The sequence below is a fragment of the Pteropus medius genome, unplaced genomic scaffold (genome assembly GCF_902729225.1).
Source record: "Pteropus medius unplaced genomic scaffold, Ma_sr-lr_union100, whole genome shotgun sequence".
In the NCBI taxonomy this organism is placed as follows: domain Eukaryota; kingdom Metazoa; phylum Chordata; class Mammalia; order Chiroptera; family Pteropodidae; genus Pteropus; species Pteropus medius.
Genome location: NW_024351730.1, coordinates 6,597,325 through 6,615,364, shown reverse-complemented (window position 1 = coordinate 6,615,364; position 18,040 = coordinate 6,597,325). Strand labels below are relative to the sequence as shown.

Here is an 18,040-nt window from a genome sequence, read left to right as displayed (position 1 = left end):
CACGCACACACAAAATCCAATTAAAAAAATGAGCAAAGGACCTGAATAGGCATTTCTCCAAAGAGGACATGCAGATGGCCAATAGACATATGAAAAGATGCTCAATGTCACTAATCATCAGAGACATGCAAATTAAAACTACAATGATATATCACCTCATACCTGTCAGAATAGCTATCATCAGTAAATCAAAGAAACAGTGTTGGTGAAGATGTGGAGGAAAGGGAATCCTTGGGCACTAGTGGTGGGATTGCAAATTGGTGCACCCACAATGGAAAGCAGTCTGGAGATTCCTCAAAAAAATTAAAGATAGAACTACCTTATGACACAAAAATTTTGGATAAATTCTGGGAATTTATCCAAAGAAATCCAAAACACTAATTCAAAAAGATTTATGCATCCTTATGTTCATTGCAGCGCTATTTACAACAGCCAAGATATGGAAGCAATGTAGATATGTATTGACAAACAGAGAAGATGTGGTACAAATATACAATGGAATATTACTCAGCCATAAAAAAAGAAAGAAATCTTGCCATTTACAACAGCATGGATGGACCTAGAAGGCATTATGCTAAGTGAAATAAGTCAGACAGAGAAAGACAAATATATGATTTCACTTATACATGGAATCTAAAAGACAAAATAAATGAACAAACAAAACAGAAACAGACTCATAGATACAAAGAACAAACTGATGGTTGCCAGATGGGAGGGGATTTGAGAGACTGGGTAAAAAAATGGAAGGGATTAAGAAGTACAAATTGGTGGTTACAAAATAGTCATAGGAAATAAAGTAGAACATAAGGAATATAATAAAAAAAATGAGTAGATTACTCAAACGGTACATTAAAATTATTGGGCTGTAATATTAAAATTAAAATATGTTTTTAATTTCTCAGTTCTAATACGAAATATTTTTGGAAAACTCTGAATCAGTGTAATACAGAAGTAAAAGGCACACATTTCGGCATTGTGCATGATTTGGTTCATGTATCTATTATGTTTGGTGTACTTTCTGGCTATGTGATCTTGGCAATGTTAGTATGTTTTCTGAGCTCCATGTCCCTTTTCCTTGGTAGGCACCTGATGGTAACGCTTCCTTCACGGATTTTAGTGAGAATTACATGCTTTATGCCTGACATGTAGTAAGAACCCAATAAACGGTGCTTCTATTATTACATTAAAGAATATTGTCATCACATTATATATACTTAATTCTTAAATTTTTAAATTTTTTATTCCTTTTTGATGCCAAAATCTTTTTTTGTATATTAAAAAATAAAGGTAAAATTTCCATATAACAAAATGCATATGTATTAAGGATATAATTTGATGACTTTTGATTAATGTATATGTTCCTGTAACCACCTCTCCACTTGTCTTTCAGAAAGTTCTCTTATACCCCCTATAGTAAATCCTCCCCCTCCTCCCCCAATCCTAGACAACTACTTTTCTGATTTCTACCACCATTGAATTTTATATAAACTGAATCATACAGTGTACACTCTTGAATCTGGCTTCTTTCACTCCAAATAATGTTTTTGAGATTCATTTATGTTGGTGTATCAGTAGTTCATTCCTTTTTGTTGCTGAAAAGTATTTCATGATATAAATCAGTTTGTTTATCCATTTTTATCCTGATAAAAGTGTGAGGTTCTTCCCTTTTGGTGATTCTATAAATATTGCTGCTTTAAACTTTCTTGTACAAATGTTTTTGTCTGCACATGATTTCACTTCTGCTGAGTAAATACTTACAGTGGAATTACCACATAATGGAGTAGGTGTATGTTTATCTTCATAAGAAATTGCCAGTTTGCCAAAGAGATTGTACCATCTTCCCTTCCACCAGATACGTGAATGACATTTGCATTGTCAGTCTTAAATTTTAATCACTGTATTGGGTGCCAAATGACATCTCATTGTGGTTTTAATTTTTATTTATCTGATGACTAATGATATTAAACACATTTTTATATACTTATTGGCTATTTTTTAAACCTCTTTAGGGAAGAATTTGTTCAAGTCTATTGGCTGTTTTTTTCTTTTTATTGATTTATACAAACTATCTGTTATGAATATATTTATTTTTTTCAGATAAATATGCTCTAAATATGCTTCTCAGTGGCTTGCCTTTACATTTTCTTATCTGTCTTTCGATGAACAAAAGTTTAAAATTTTGATGACATCCAATTCATTGACATTTTCTTTTAGATTTAGTGCCTTTTTTGTGTCCTCTCTAAGAAACCACGGTTACCTCATGGTCTTGAAGATACCCTCTTACAATTTCTTCTAGAAGCTTTATAATCTTAACTTTTATGTTTAGGTCTATGGTCCTGACAACTCTCTTAGACCAGACTGAGTAAGGATCCTCTGAGTCCTCTTTCTAACTAGGCTCTGACCTTAGGATCTGTTCCGGACCCACTTATTCCGGGCTTAGTAGAAGTCCTGCTAAGACAGTTTAGTGAAAATCCTCCAACTTTGATCTGATCAGCCTTGATATCTGATCAAATTCCTCATTCTTTACTCCTATCACTCATATCACCCTGGCCTGCCTGCAGTCAGAATCCTTCCCTTTGAATTAGTCTAGTAAGAATCCTCCTAGCCTTGACATTTCCTCTTAGAAACTCTTTTTCGTCCACTGACAATCCCTTCCTCCTCGTCTATAAAGCTCAACTAGTCCTTGTTGTGTTGAGTTGAATTCCACCTCTCTCCCCTACTATAAATCCCCACTGTAGTAATCCCCCCTGAATAAGTCTGTTTTACCATTTTTGACAAGTGTCATGAATAATTTTTTCTTTAAGGGTCCATCTTGAATTAATTTTTTGTGGTGACATTAGATAGATATTGAGATATTTTTTCCCTTTTATATCTAAAATTTACTTTATTTACACACTAAGACCATAATATTTTCAAGTTCCTAAAGTGAAATATGGTAATAATTGAATCTGACATTTTCTTGGTGGGACAAAGATTCCTAAGTGAATGTGTATCATTTATTGTTGTTATAGATTTCTAATTTCCTTAGATTTTTTATAATAGTTCCTTGGCGCCTGACTAAGCAGGATAGTTTTTGAGAGGAGGCAGCCCACACTGTCAAGCGTCAGCACTCGTAACTGCCCCAACTCTCTTCTTGGTGATATGTACCGCTCTTTCTCTCTGTCTAGTTCCACTTCCCCTCACCAAATTTCCATGCTTCATGTCTGTTGATTGATACCATAACATTTTCTTCATAAGCATTTTTTCTTATGCTCTTAAATTCTTATAAGCCATCTAATTCTGTCATAGAGAGAATTTTTTTTTTAGTAAAAATAAATTTATTTTGTAGTTCCTACTTTACTATGTTTTCATCAAAAAATTAAAGTCATTATAATAATGAATTATGTTTAAGGTACACTGTTAGGAGTTGATGCAGGATTGATTCTAATTTAATATTACAAAGCTTTACTAGATGTCAAGTTTGTGTTCATCCTGCTCCTAGATGAACTTTCTCAAAGAGTTTACAGAGTCTGGTAGAGGAGAGAGACTATCAGTACCTGTGTAATAGCCTGCGTGTGTGTGTAAATAGATAGAGAACTACGGGTACAAAAAGGAGACTGTGTTGAATTTTTCTGCCCAAGTGGTCACCAGTGTCTTCACAAACATGATCTATGAACTGATTTTTGAAGGACAAATAGTTTTTCCTGGGAAAACAAAGAGTCAAGAATTCAATGTTAAGAGAACAGCAGGAACAAAGATATTGTTAAACAAAGATATATATAAAATGCACAAACACATCTACCTGATACACTATGAAATGTTTATGAAGTAGGAGAATGGCTAAAGCTAATCAAGGTTCCTGGATTTTTAGAAACCTCAGTACTCCTTATATTGGTCAGTTTTATATCTGGCGGAGATCCCAGAAAAGCAAAAAGTGTCACTGTTAAGCTCACCTTTCTTAAAATTTCCTTTAAAATTTCCTCTAAAAAATTTCCTTGTAAACTTAGGGTACGCTTAACAGTGATATTTGCTCATTTCAATAAAAGACCTATGAATACATTTAAAAAGACGATACTCTCATAGTCTTGAAAAGTTAGGCGAATATAAAAATTTGCACTAAATTCCAGAATTAATTATAATGTAGGCTTTCAAATGTCAGCAAAAAATCAAGGATGATCCATTATACAAGAATAAAATAGTATTGTGTGAGAGAACTATGGGTGATGAGTCAAAAAAATGATTTGGCCATTACCATCCCTCCTTTATTTTCTCCAAACAAGTAAAACAATAGTCTGGTAATGTCCTCTGCCTTTCTCTTTCCCTCCCTCTCTCACTCCCTCTCTCTTTCCATTTTTCTTTTTCTTCTTTCACATTTCCCTCTCAGTCCTTTTCTTCCACTTCCTTTCTTTCTTTTTGACAACCATTTCAATATTTCACATTACCCCATGTATTGAGAATCAGGAAAATAATCTGTTTGCTTGAAGAAAATTGCATACTGGTCTTTTTAGGGAGAAAGAGCTGTAATTTTACAAACTAGGTACTTACACGGTCATTGCAAGGGCTGGAGCAATAAGCCCAAGGCTGAACTCCCAGGCATAACCCCAGAACAGCATCCCATAACTGACCCACAGGGAAGTTCTTCCTCTTTCACAATGTGGATGGTGGGCAGTGAGGAATCTCCTACTGGAACTGTTTATTCAAGAATGTGCCATGTTAAGTGTAATCCACGGATCAGGAAGCCACTTCCATTTTGATTATTGGCTCAAGAGTCACTCTGCTCCTGCTGGACCCGTACCAGCATAAACTGGATACTCCGCCTTCAGCATCTAGAAAGCCGATGACTGGAGGGGGATTGGATACCTCAGGAAAACCAGAGTCTCCCTGCCTGTTCTTGCCAGAGGCCAGAGCAGAGGTGGAAAATGATTGTCTTCACCTCACTTCCACCCTCCAAAGTTCCGTTGATGATAGGCAAATTAGATTAGATCCAAATTCATTTCCAAAGTGAACTCGATTGACTAAACCTAAGTGGCACCCAAAGTCTGAGCTGCAAAAGAGTTTGGGAAATGTAGATTTTTAGTTCCTCCAGTCTTTGCAAATCATGAAAGCAGACTAGAAGGAGAGAAGAATGAGTGCTGCGTGCCAATCTACTGTATCTACCACACTGAGAACTTTTTCAAAGTAGTTGAAATTCAGTGAGTTTTCATAACTTCTAATAAAAAGTCATGTGAATCAAGTTTCAAATAAAAAATAAATAAGATTTGTTCACTTAGTAAGCATTTATTGAGTATCTATTAGGTGCAGGCATTCTGTTATGGTTACAAAGTTCTCTGTCTTAGAGGGTCATGGCCTCACTGTAAAGGCAAATGTGCATGACAAATTACCATAGAGTAAAATAATTAAAATATGCACAAAATGTAGTGGCAGAGAAGAGAAGGAAGTGATCAACCCAGTCAAGAATAGGGAGTCAGTGAGGAGCTGACCTCAGTTTGGCTCTTTGCGATGGGTAGTGCACTTCCAGAACACAAGAGAGGTGGACTTTCCAGGTGGAGGAAGTGCATGTGCAAAGGTACAGAAGTGTAAAACAACACGGCTCAGTCAGAGAACTGCAGTCAGAACACCATTTTGTACCTTAGGAATAATCTGTTTTCATAGCATAACCTAAGTCTTAAAAAATTATTATGTAAATTATAAATTTTCTGTCTAATTAAAAAACACCATTCCCATTTGAAAAAAACATGTGTAAGTGGAAAACTTAAAAAAACTTCTAAAATAACGTACTACTGATGAACTAGTTTAGTAACTAAGTAAATGAGCTCATACTAATTATGTAGCATCATAATAGATATTAATGGGGATTTAAAAAAACTTTTAAGAAATTGTCCTGAATTCTAAGAACTCATAAACTAATTGAGGTACTTTCTGTATAAGACACATACAGAAAGCTGTTAAGAAATAAAATTAGGGAGTAAGGTGATAAAAAATATATTAATAACTATTAGATTTGTTGGACACTTACCATCAGAAATGGATACTGGCTTTAAACAATTGTCCAGCTAGATTGGTGGGTACCTTGAAACAGTAGTTCTGCCTGAATGTGTATGGTTCTGTAATCTAAAGGTCCCTGGGTCCACAGAGTCTTTGGATCCAAATAAATTTGCATATCATTAACAGCGTATAATTCTTGTTCCTGCCTATCTGCACCTACAAGAGCTCCAGTTTTATCACCTTAAAAAGTCTTCCCATAGTTTTCCAGGGAATCTCTCGTGGGGTGCTTCCCATGTGCGGGTTTTGTGGGGATAGGTACATTCTTTTAAGTGATGGCTCATGGAAGGTGAAGGGCCCTCTAGGCCCTGGTGTTCAGGGGCAGCAGGGGATTTGGAGGAGGAACATTCTCCACTCTGCAGCCAGGACCACTGCATGGCAGGCAGAGGAGCAGCAGAGAACAGCATCTTTGTTGTGGTCACTGGTGTTCTTAAGGTGGATACCTTCAGAATTAGGGAGAGATGTTTCTGAGGACTGTGGACAGAAATCATCCTCTGAAAGCAGCTGAAGTAGGGGAAGAAGGCAATGCAGTAGACAGGAGTAATATGAGCATGATACATATTGGAAGCAACTGGAAAGTTAATCAATGTTTGGCCCAGCCTACCTCACTTACACTTAGCAAGTAATATATTCTGACTAGAATTTAAGGTAGTATTTCTCAAAATATGTTGCTAGGACTACATGTATCACAATAATTTAGAGGACTTGCTAAAAATGTGGATCAGCTGCATCCTTATTCACTCTATAGTGAACACCACTCAAGACCTTTTTTTTTTTTTTTGTCTGAATGCCTTTAGAAATTCACAGCTGATTACACTTATTTTGGTGTTTTATTTTACTGCTATTAACTGTTGCTTAATTGTTTGTTATGTATGTGAATCCCTGTAGTTTCGTCCTACACACACATTGCCTGAAAATTTCAAAACTAGGTAAATCTAAAATTTAAAAAAAGTTCTATACCTCTGTTATATTCTTGAATTTAAAAAATACACAAAACACTGGCTAGTGGTAATTAAGGGCTTAGGCCATGCTTGTATTTTATTAAAAAATAATTCCCACATGTAACTGGAAATAAGATTGTTATCACAGCTTTAGAAGAATGGTAGGATGAAACTTTTGATTATATCTGTAAACAAACAAAAAATCTTGCTAAGCAACCAAAATGTCCTATGATAGAGGATTAGCTAAAGAAGCTGTGGTACATATATACAATGGAATATTACTCAGCCACAAGAAGAGATAAAATACTGCCATTTGTGACAACATGGATGGATCTCAAGATAATCATCCTAAGCGAAATAAGCCAGACAGAAAAAGTTGAAAATCACATGATATCACTTATATGTGGGATATAAACCTGAAAGCAACAAATGAACAGGACAAACAAACAGAGACAGAGACATGAACTATAGACTAGTGGTTACCAGAGGGTAGGAGGTGGGGGAGGAGGGGCTAGGTAGACGGTTAAAGGAGTCAAATATACGGGGGAAGGGGGGAGCGTGAAGTGAATAAAGGAGATTAATTACATGGTAGCTGAAGGAAACTGGACTTTGGGTGGTAAACACACAATAGAATATACAGATGTCAAATTATAATGTACACCTGAAAATTATATAATTGTATTAACCGATGTTACCCCAATAAACTTAATAAAAAAGTCTTCCTATTAATGTCTTCTTTCTTCTCAGATAGTAAACTAACCATGAAGAAAAATATTATCAATACACAGCACTCTTTTGTAAACATTCCCAATGTAATTGTACCAGATATTGAAAAGGAAATAAGGAGAATGGAAAATGGAGCATGCAGGTAAATCCATGTGTTTTTCTATGCATTTTTAAAAATACTGGCTACAGTTCTTAAATTTAACTAGATTTAATTTCAATTTAATTTTTATTTGTAACTTTGAACTTTGTTATTTAATTTAATGAATTTATTTGAACTTTAGAACAGTGTAACTTGTATAACAAATAAGCAGTGATATTTTTGTGGTCATTATTTAGAAGCTCCTCTGCCAAATATTTTCTTAGTCACTGGCAAACCTTTCCTCATGAAATATTTTAATTCTAAAGAGATACTATTGCCATAGATAAACGTGAAAAAAGTTCAGCGTGAAACTCTAACATGTTTTAAAAGTGTAATTTAAAGTGGTTACCTTATAAATGAATAGAACGTGTATACATGTGGTCGAATTTATTTTAGTGGAAGAAATTTTATTTCAAGTTAGTTTATACAACTGTGTAATATAACCTAAAACACAGATATCACACTTTCTATTTGGTAAATATTAACATTAACCAAATCATCAAGCAATAGAAATGTGGAACCAAGAAAGTAATTCTTAATTTACATGCATTTACTGAATTTATGCCTATAATTCCACATATTCTGTACAGTTTTCATTTCACTCTAATTAAGAATTGTTGTGTGTGTTAGTTTGAGAGGGAAGGAGAAAGTATGAGGTAATGGTCCCCCTAATGAGACTGTCGTTCCTTTGTAAAGATTTAGAACATTGATCTAATTCTTCTCTGCCTCCCATTGAACCGTAGCTCCTTTTCTGACGATGATGACAGTGCCTCTGTATTTGAAGACTCTGGAAGTGAAAACCCTTGTGCAAGGGATTCCTTTAGAAATTATTCACACAGAAAGGGAAGACCATCACAGAGGTGAGTAGTATGATCTATCCCTCCACCTGTCTATAAACCATTACTTAGAAGAAAGATAGGTCTTCAATTCCTTCCACTTAGTGGACTTGGCAAATGCTTCTGCTCCTCAGCCACTCTGCAAGATCTTGGGAATATGTTGCTACTTCTGCTCCTTACCCTTTCCCTCTCTTGGGAAACCGCCACTTCCTGATGATTATTTATGTCCATGGGGCTCCAAGTCATAAGTATTCTCGCTTATCATTTTCCCTGCAACACATGTCTGTCTCTTAAGAAAACTCATGCCCTGTCCTCTCTGATTTCCTCCTTCTTTTGAAGATCCTTCTTCCAGAGCCCTCAAGCAATTGTATGAAAGAGGGGTTGGCTATCATTTTTTAAAATGCTGTATGCCATTTGACCCTATTTTCAAGGAAGCAGAACACTGGAGTGAGTGGCTATATGAGAAAAGCTAAATATCTTTAGTGGGAAATAAGAACAATCACGGAAACTTCAAAAATGTGACTCTAATGGTGTGGAAACAGCTTGTTGGTGGTGTGGGTCAGGGGTTTCCACCCTATGGAACATATTTACATTTTCTTAGTTTTTTCTCCCTCTTTTTTTCCTCTCTGCTATTCCTTTTTCAACTAACCAACCCCAGCTTTACCACTGTTTTTATTTGCCTTTTCTTTTTTTCCTATTTTCCCTGACACAGTGTATGCGCTGATCAGTAGGTGTTTACTAATCACTTTGGTTCATGGCACTGACATTTGGCAACTCATGCTTCATGGAGGCTCTGTATTTCAAAAATTGTCTAGGCAATCATTAGTAATGGGTAGAAACTGAAAAAAAAAAAACACAAAGTGTTTTTTAAAGACTGCTTGCTTACCATAGACAGTACATGGATGGCGACCACTACGATTTCACTGTACCCTTTCATTTCCCAGGGAGCAGTACCTGCCCGGTGTCATTGCGCTCTTCAATGTTAACAACAGCAGCAATAAGGAGCAGTAAGTACATTTACAATAGAAAACCAAAGCTTTGTTTTTTAAAGAAAACCAGTAAAAAGGTAGGAATATATCTGAACCTGTTATAGTGCAAATCTTTATCACGCAAACTTTAATACACTGGCAATGATATTCTATTATTTTGTTTTTGTTATGTACTTCTGAAAAAATGTAGCTACCCATATTAAAAGTAGTATATATGTTTGTATGTGAATACTGCAAATTACAATTATGGGATCCATCTCTCTTTGATAGGTAAGCACTGTCACTGGTCTCTGTTATTTCTAGATCCTATCAGGAAACTCAATTCTATACCAACATCTCCTACTATTAGCTTTGGCCTATAGAAGACAGCACCACTGGGTTCTCTTGATGCTGGTACCCCTCTCATTAGCACATTTTTTTTTTTTTATCACCTTTGCATCCTCTGATTCCTGTTAGGGAACATAATCTTCCCCATGTAGTGTATCCACTTTAGCATACCTCTTCTCTGAGTCTTTATGATATCGTCTTCTGCCATTTGCCATGGCATTTTGTAATTTCTATTTCACTTAGTGTGGGCCCTGGCCTTTTCTGAGCTTCCAAGAGCCATCGAAGCAGTTTTGTCATCTCCCAGAATCGGTCCTAGGGTGTTAAATCCAGTATCACAGGGGTGTGCTCCCATGGTGACACATTCTCCCTTTTCAAACTTTATGTTCTGTTTTTGTTTGTATATGACAACCTTAGATAGCAAGAACCACTTCACTTGTTAATTTTATCTCTTATTTCTCCTCAATAGCAGGTTTCTACTTCTGCTGGGTCATTTGTACACAAACAAAATTTATTTGTACATTTGCACCTAAAATTTATTTGTACATTTGCACCAAAATTTATTTGTACATTTGTACCTAAAATTTTCTTTCCCTTTAACCTCCTCCCTCTTCTTCTCAACTTTTCCAACCCTTGCCCATACTTTGAGGCCTAGGTTTAGACCTACTTCCCTTTAATTCCCTCTCTGACAATCCTAGTGATAGTGACTTGCCTCTTCTTTCCTGTCAGAATAAGACATTTTCTCGAGACATCCAAGCCAACAATGGCATCCTGCTGTGACCTTAGGTTGATCTATCTGACTCCAAAATCCATTCATCCGCTAATCGAGAGAACCAGTCATAGAAAGGAGACTCTAATCAAATAATCTCCACTCAAGAAGAACTTGTATGTGGAAAAAATTGATCTCAAATACAGTAAATGATTATAAGAATTAGGATTCCATTGTGTTACCACAGAGTTTTTTGACTACCCATAAAATTTTTTTCAGTCAGGATCACCTCTCTAAAGAAATTCGAAGGCATTTTCTTAAAATCTCAAAGCTCTTAATCAAGGATAAATACAAGGAATTTCAAGAAGATTAAATTTTAAATAACTATTTCTTTGTATACATCGAGACTTTGAAAGTGCACTCTTTTGGGGGCTATTGTTTCTTAAATTTCTCTCCTTGGGTTTATGCCTTTACCTACCTCCATTTTCTTCAGTTTTCCACATTCACATACCCAGGAATCTCATTTGTTTCATCTGGGTGCGTGTATGTTTTCTGTGGAACTCTCTTCTGCGAGACTAGATTTCTGGCTTTTGAGCACGAGGAAGGGCTTTGCAAGGCTGAGAATTCTTGCTCAGTGGAGAGGAAAGTAAATAAGAATGGAAGTCAGAATGTAATTTAATTATGTGACAGAGATATTGTTTCTTCTTTAGAGAACCAAAAGAAAAAAAGAAAAAGAAAAAGGAAAAGAAGAGGTAAGTTAGACTTTCACATTTTTCTGCCCATCACCTTTTTGTATTTTAATACTAACTACACATCTCACTTTTTCAGCAAGTCGGATGATAAAAATGAAAATAAAAAGGACCCAGAGAAGAAAAAGAAGAAAGAAAAGGACAAAGAGAAGAAAAAGGAAGAGGAGAAAGGCAAAGATAAGAAAGAAGAGTTAGTATTTTTATTGGCATTGAAATTAAGAATGAGTTTGTGATAGGTTTTGGATCCAGCGATAATTTCTCTAAACTTTATAGTAAAGAGGCCCTGTGTAAAGACTAAAAAAATTGTTATTAAAAGTGAATTAATTTTTTTTTCTTAAAATTAACAATGGAAAACTTATTCTTAGTTTTCTCATCAAGAGTTTTCATAGTTATCATTAATTGCCTTCCCCAAACACTGATAAAGATAAACTTACCACTGGAATATATTTAGGTTCCAAAGAGAATTAGATTCTTAGAAGCTTACCATCAATTTTTAAAATTGAAATATAATTTTATTAACATTTTTGAGCAATAAATACCATATGGCAAATATTCCAAAGTAAAGAAGTGTTATGGAAAAGCCATGCCTAATTTTGAGAGCAGTGCAAATGCTATCAAAACACCAGCCATTTGAAAGATGCTTTTTATTTATTTTATTTTATTTTATTTTATTTTATTTTATTTTATTTTATTTTATTTTATTTTATTTTATTATTTTATTTTAGAAAGACGCTTTTTAAAGCAAACATTTGAGAGTAGAATTTCACAAGGGTAAAGTTGAGTGACATTTGCAAAGCTATCTTTTTACTTTTTATTAAAGGGAAAATTGTTTTCTAAACTTACTTAAAGAAAACTCTTTACCAAACAATTTTTTAAATTATATGTACCTGTTAGAAAGTTTTTGAAGTTTGTGTAAAGGGAAATTTCTTTAAAATATGAGCTTGATACCAGAAAAAAAATTTTAATTTCCATTGACCATATAGTTTCTTTCTTCCTTCCTCTTGCCCTCTATTGCCTATGAACATGCACTTTTTATTAGATTGTGTTATATTCTTTCCATACAAATGAGAAAGAAGCCATGAGAACAATGTGGTCCCTGGTTGTTTTGTTAACTGGTGGAGGAGGGGATGGGTGGCCAAGTCATTATTCTCCTACCATCAGTAACCTACCAAAGGGATCTGTGAAATATCCAGCATTTTTAATGATCTATGTCAGGATTCCCTCTTTGTGGCTGGAGTGATAGAAGTATCTACAACATCACAATAAAACAAGGGCTTTAATAAAAGTCTAATGTATGGTTTAATGTAAGGCTAGTAATTTACCTATCCACCCTTCACTTACCAATTTCTTATGACTAGTGCACTTACACCAAGCTAATCTTCTCACTACAGAGTGAGCTTCTCTAGCTTACTTCTATTTCATTAATTGTGGGTGATGGGCATAACCATATTTGATAGGTGAAATAAAAAATTTTTTTTTCTTGATAACTTTCCTCTTTGTTTCTAATTACTGCTAGGGAGAAGAAAGAAGTCATGGTTATTGACCCCTCAGGAAACACATATTACAACTGGCTGTTTTGCATCACCTTACCTGTCATGTACAACTGGACTATGATTATTGCAAGGTTTCTATGTATTTTTGTGGATCTCATTGTACTTTTAATTTCCAAGTTAACTGACTTAACAGTTTGGCTTAGAGCTCTTCAAGACATACCTCTTTTCTCCACCACAGGTTATAAAGAGGCGCTACATTATTTTCAACGTGTTTTCCTAGAATCAGGAGTAGGTGCTTTGGTTCCCAATATATCTGGAAATCCAGTACCAGGTTGGGGGAGGGTACTTTTAAACATTTGATTGCTCAATTATTTTATTAGAACTTTGGGAGAAACTGTTTCCTTTGGCCTACAAGTAAAAAAAAATAAAATGTCACCAAGAGTAGAAAAAGATCAAGGATCTAAGCGGTTATAGAACAAGATGTGTTTCCCAAGTGATTTCCATGGTTCCCCGTCTTTTAGGCCAGTGGTCTCCAACCTTTTTGACACCAGGGACTGGTGCTCCTATGAGAATCTAATGCCTGATGATCTGAGGTGGGGCTGAGGTGGTGATGCTAGCACTGGGGAGTAGCTGCAAATACAGATGAAGCTTCGCTCACTTGCCCACCTCTCACCTCCTGCTGTGTGGCCCGGTTCCTAACAGGCCATGGACCAGTACCTGTGGCCTGATTTAGGCAGTAAACATCTCAGCCACCCAGGACCTAACATGATTTCCTGAAGCATTTCGGTACAGATAGTCAATATGAATCTGATTATCAATGTGTATCACTCAACACATTTGACAATAGCTTGAGGCCATTTATCCTTATTTAATGTTTTCATAAAGCCAACTAATATACTGGAAAGAATGTTGGAATTTAGAAGTGTGAGAAAAGTAAATCCAACCACTCAGATTTGAGAAAAGATTTGAGAAAGCCATGATTGGTTAAATGAACTCTAAGGACCCCTCCAATTCTATACTTATCATCATGATAAAAATTATACAAAGAGACTTTTACTTAAATTGGCCCCCATTTCATTTTGTTTATGCAATTTTTTCTTTTACAGAGCATGTTTTGATGAACTTCAGTCTGATTACCTAACCTATTGGCTTATTTTTGATTACTTATCAGACGTAGTCTATCTTCTCGATATGTTTGTACGAACAAGGACAGGTAAGTATGTTCAGTTTTGGATATTTTGCAATTCCATGCTTTTATCTCTAATATAATTTGAAATTTTCTAACTCAAGTATTTTTCAAAATAAACACAAAAATATGTTTTAGAGGAAAAAGCACAGTTGAAAGTCTTAGGTCACTCCAATTGATTCAGAAGGACGTTGCTAAGCAACCATTTGAGTGTGATTTGTGGCTTTTCTCTGTTATCTTGATCACTGGGTTTATGCCAGGTGAAAGAAATAAAGAGAGCAAAAATAGTATGTCAGCTCTGTGGGGAAAGGGTAATTGCTACCTAACAGAGAGATACCTTGAAGAGGCATGGGGGAGTATGTCATTGTACCCAGCAGAGCTGTACTAGAAGTTTTGTAAGAAACAGAACACACACCCTAACTCAACTTTGTGTCCATGGTGAAGCATTGTTGACCAGAGGGCAGGATCTGATAGCTTTCTATGTGAAGTATTCTTATTAAGTATAAACCCATTATTTTTATACTGCTTTCCACACAGTATACACAGAATATAGCTTTTAAGACTTGTTATGTAAAATAGGGACATTTTTCTAAATGTCAGTGCCTTGGAGCAATGTTTCAATTGTTGTGTCCTAGTCAGAGCTCTGGTAGTCAGTACAGGAGGAGGAACGAATTCTTTCCTAGTGAAATGTATCAGAGAGCTGAAATTCCAAGTTTAATCTACAAAGCCCGTGGTAGCAATGTGAAGATGGAAGGATATCAGATGTCTAAGAAAGCCTGATTGGGGCGAGGGAGGCAAGAAGGAGATATGAAATATAGCTCGAAGGAGACTTAAGCTTCACATTGAATGGTCAAGGCAAAAATATTCATAATCATTAGACAGTAGGGCAGGTATCCAGACTGCAAGTGTGGGGCTGGGATTTTGTCAAGAGAGTAGTGTGGGGTGTAAGCACAGTGCTCAGGTATTAAGGAAACTTTCTAAGAACACTTCATAAAAAGAATGGCTTTGCCTGGATGGAGCTACAATCTAAAGAGATTTATATATATACATTGCATATAATCTCTCGCTTTTGCACTTACAGAGTTTTACTTTTTATTTCTGCAAAAGAAGGTTTTCCACAGCCATGTGTTGATTAGTACTCATATCTTATTACATTGCTAAAAGTGTATTTATTCAAAGTGAGTTCTTGTTTTGAATTCAATGAAGTTCATTGAGAGTTACTTTAGAAACATTCACAATGGCATGAAAAGAAAAAAACATTAAATTGATTTTTTTTTTCTATTTTAGGATACCTAGAACAAGGACTGCTGGTGAGGGAAAAGCTTAAACTCATAGAGAAATACAAATCAAACGTGCAATTTAAACTTGATGTTCTATCAGTGGTACCAACTGACCTGCTATTTTTTAAGCTGGGGTGGAACTATCCAGAAATCAGGTTAAACAGACTGTTAAGGATCTCTCGAATGTTTGAGTTCTTCCAGCGAACTGAAACGAGGACAAACTACCCAAACATCTTTAGGATTTCTAACCTTGTTATGTACATTGTCATCATTATCCACTGGAACGCATGTGTGTACTACTCTATTTCCAAAGCTATTGGATTTGGAAATGATACATGGGTCTACCCTGATGTTAACGATCCTGAATTTGGCCGTTTGGCTAGAAAATATGTATACAGCCTTTACTGGTCTACACTGACTTTGACCACCATTGGTGAAACACCACCTCCTGTGAGGGATTCTGAGTATGTCTTTGTGGTGGTTGATTTCTTAATTGGAGTTTTAATTTTTGCTACCATCGTTGGTAACATAGGTTCTATGATTTCCAACATGAATGCAGCCAGAGCAGAATTTCAAGCAAGAATTGATGCCATCAAACAATATATGAATTTTCGAAATGTAAGCAAAGATATGGAAAAGAGAGTTATTAAATGGTTCGACTATCTGTGGACCAACAAAAAAACAGTAGATGAGAGAGAAGTCTTGAAGTATCTACCTGATAAACTAAGAGCAGAGATTGCCATCAGTGTTCACTTAGACACATTAAAAAAGGTACGCATTTTTGCTGACTGTGAAGCTGGTCTGTTGGTAGAGTTGGTCTTGAAATTACAACCCCAAGTCTATAGTCCCGGAGATTATATTTGCAAGAAAGGGGATATTGGACGAGAGATGTACATCATCAAGGAAGGCAAACTCGCTGTGGTCGCAGATGATGGAATCACTCAGTTTGTGGTATTGAGTGATGGCAGCTACTTCGGTGAGATCAGCATCCTTAACATTAAAGGCAGCAAAGCTGGTAATCGAAGAACGGCCAATATTAAAAGCATTGGATACTCAGATCTGTTCTGTCTCTCAAAAGATGACCTCATGGAAGCTTTAACTGAGTACCCAGATGCCAAAGGTATGCTAGAAGAGAAAGGGAAGCAAATCTTGATGAAAGATGGTCTGCTGGATATAAATATTGCAAATGCTGGAAGTGATCCTAAAGATCTTGAAGAGAAGGTCACTCGAATGGAAGGATCAGTAGACCTTCTGCAAACAAGGTTTGCTCGGATCCTGGCTGAGTATGAGTCAATGCAGCAGAAACTGAAGCAAAGACTAACCAAGGTTGAGAAATTTCTGAAACCACTAATTGAAACAGAGTTTTCAACCATTGAAGGATCTGGAGTTGAAAGTGGGCCCACAGACTCTACACAGGACTGAAAAGCTGGTTATTAACCAGGATATACCTCATTATCCTTTCGGTGATACGATTAAGTTGGAAGAAGAGGAAGAGTCAGCTAGGGAATTTTCCTATAAGGAAAATGTACTTTGGTGCAGGGCACAAGGCCCACACACTCACTTGTGAGGTACTATGATTAAAGAGTCATTGTATCTTAGAATTTTCCACAATGGATAATGTGCAAAGATCTAAACTGATTAACTTGTCATTATCTATGTCTTCTGATATTTTTCCCCCATGTATCCTCCCTTCATGTAATAATGTTTCTAAAAATGAACAAGTGACCCTCAGTTCCAGGCAGTTCACATTGTTGGGGAGTAACTGAGAAATACCATGTACATCACATTCAGGATACTATTTAAAAAGGATTAGAAAGCAATAAAGTAAAATAAATTCCAAAACTATAGTGAATATAATTTATTTGGTGATTGAACAGGAAGCTTTAAGGTCATTTTAAAGATATTAATTATCATACCCTAGAACCTAGAAAAGGTGGTTGAAAGAAACTTCTTACTGATAAAAATATTACAAATCAGGTTTCACTATACAAATACATATTTATATAAGATTTCGTAGGAATTTTTTATATTAAATTTTAAATTTTTCTTAGGCCTGATAGCAGTGGTTATCTTCCTTCTCCGACTGACCAGCAATAAGATAAGGGTAATAATATTGCTAGGTGATTAACAAAGGAAATTGTTGCGATGTTAGAAAAGGAACCCGAAAGTTCAATGGACCAGCACAGGTATCACCTGGGAGCTTCTTAGAAATTCAGAACCTTAGGCATATGTACTGTGTCTGAATCTGTACTTTAGCAAGATCGTTAGGTGATTCATAACCCTGATAAAATTTAAGAAGCACCTATCTAGAGAACCAGGCAGTAGTTAATGGGAGGATTGTTCTAGAAAAAAAAAAGTGCAAATACAAGTGAGAAGCTGAGGAAGACATTGCTAATCAATCATACAGCTCTCTACTGCTGAACCCAGATGTGGTTCAAAATATTCTTCTTAATGCAGATCACTGGAATTGATAAAAGACTTCTATCCCTGTCTATAATAACAGGGGTCCCCATCCCCGAGCTGTGAACTGGTACCGGTCTGTGGCCTGTTAGGAACTGGGCCGCACAGCAGGAGGTGAGTGGCAGGCCAGCAAGCGAAGCTTCATCTGTATTTGCAGCAGCTCCCAGACTAGCATCACTGCCTCGGC

General features: G+C 36.0%; 1 protein-coding gene across 1 annotated transcript in view; it reads left to right on the top strand.

The window, feature by feature from the left end:
- CNGA1 (cyclic nucleotide gated channel subunit alpha 1) overlaps nucleotides 1-17,229 on the top strand; it is a 33,717-nt gene extending 16,488 nt beyond the window's left edge. The window contains exons 2-9 of the mRNA XM_039845839.1: nucleotides 7,710-7,830; nucleotides 8,571-8,687; nucleotides 9,608-9,670; nucleotides 11,396-11,437; nucleotides 11,514-11,624; nucleotides 12,951-13,058; nucleotides 14,034-14,140; nucleotides 15,401-17,229. Coding sequence (XP_039701773.1) covers nucleotides 7,724-7,830; nucleotides 8,571-8,687; nucleotides 9,608-9,670; nucleotides 11,396-11,437; nucleotides 11,514-11,624; nucleotides 12,951-13,058; nucleotides 14,034-14,140; nucleotides 15,401-16,815 — 2,070 coding nt within the window. The 5' untranslated portion in view covers nucleotides 7,710-7,723 and the 3' untranslated portion in view covers nucleotides 16,816-17,229. The remainder of the gene's footprint in view (nucleotides 1-7,709; nucleotides 7,831-8,570; nucleotides 8,688-9,607; nucleotides 9,671-11,395; nucleotides 11,438-11,513; nucleotides 11,625-12,950; nucleotides 13,059-14,033; nucleotides 14,141-15,400) is intronic.
- The last annotated feature ends 811 nt before the right edge of the window (nucleotides 17,230-18,040 follow it).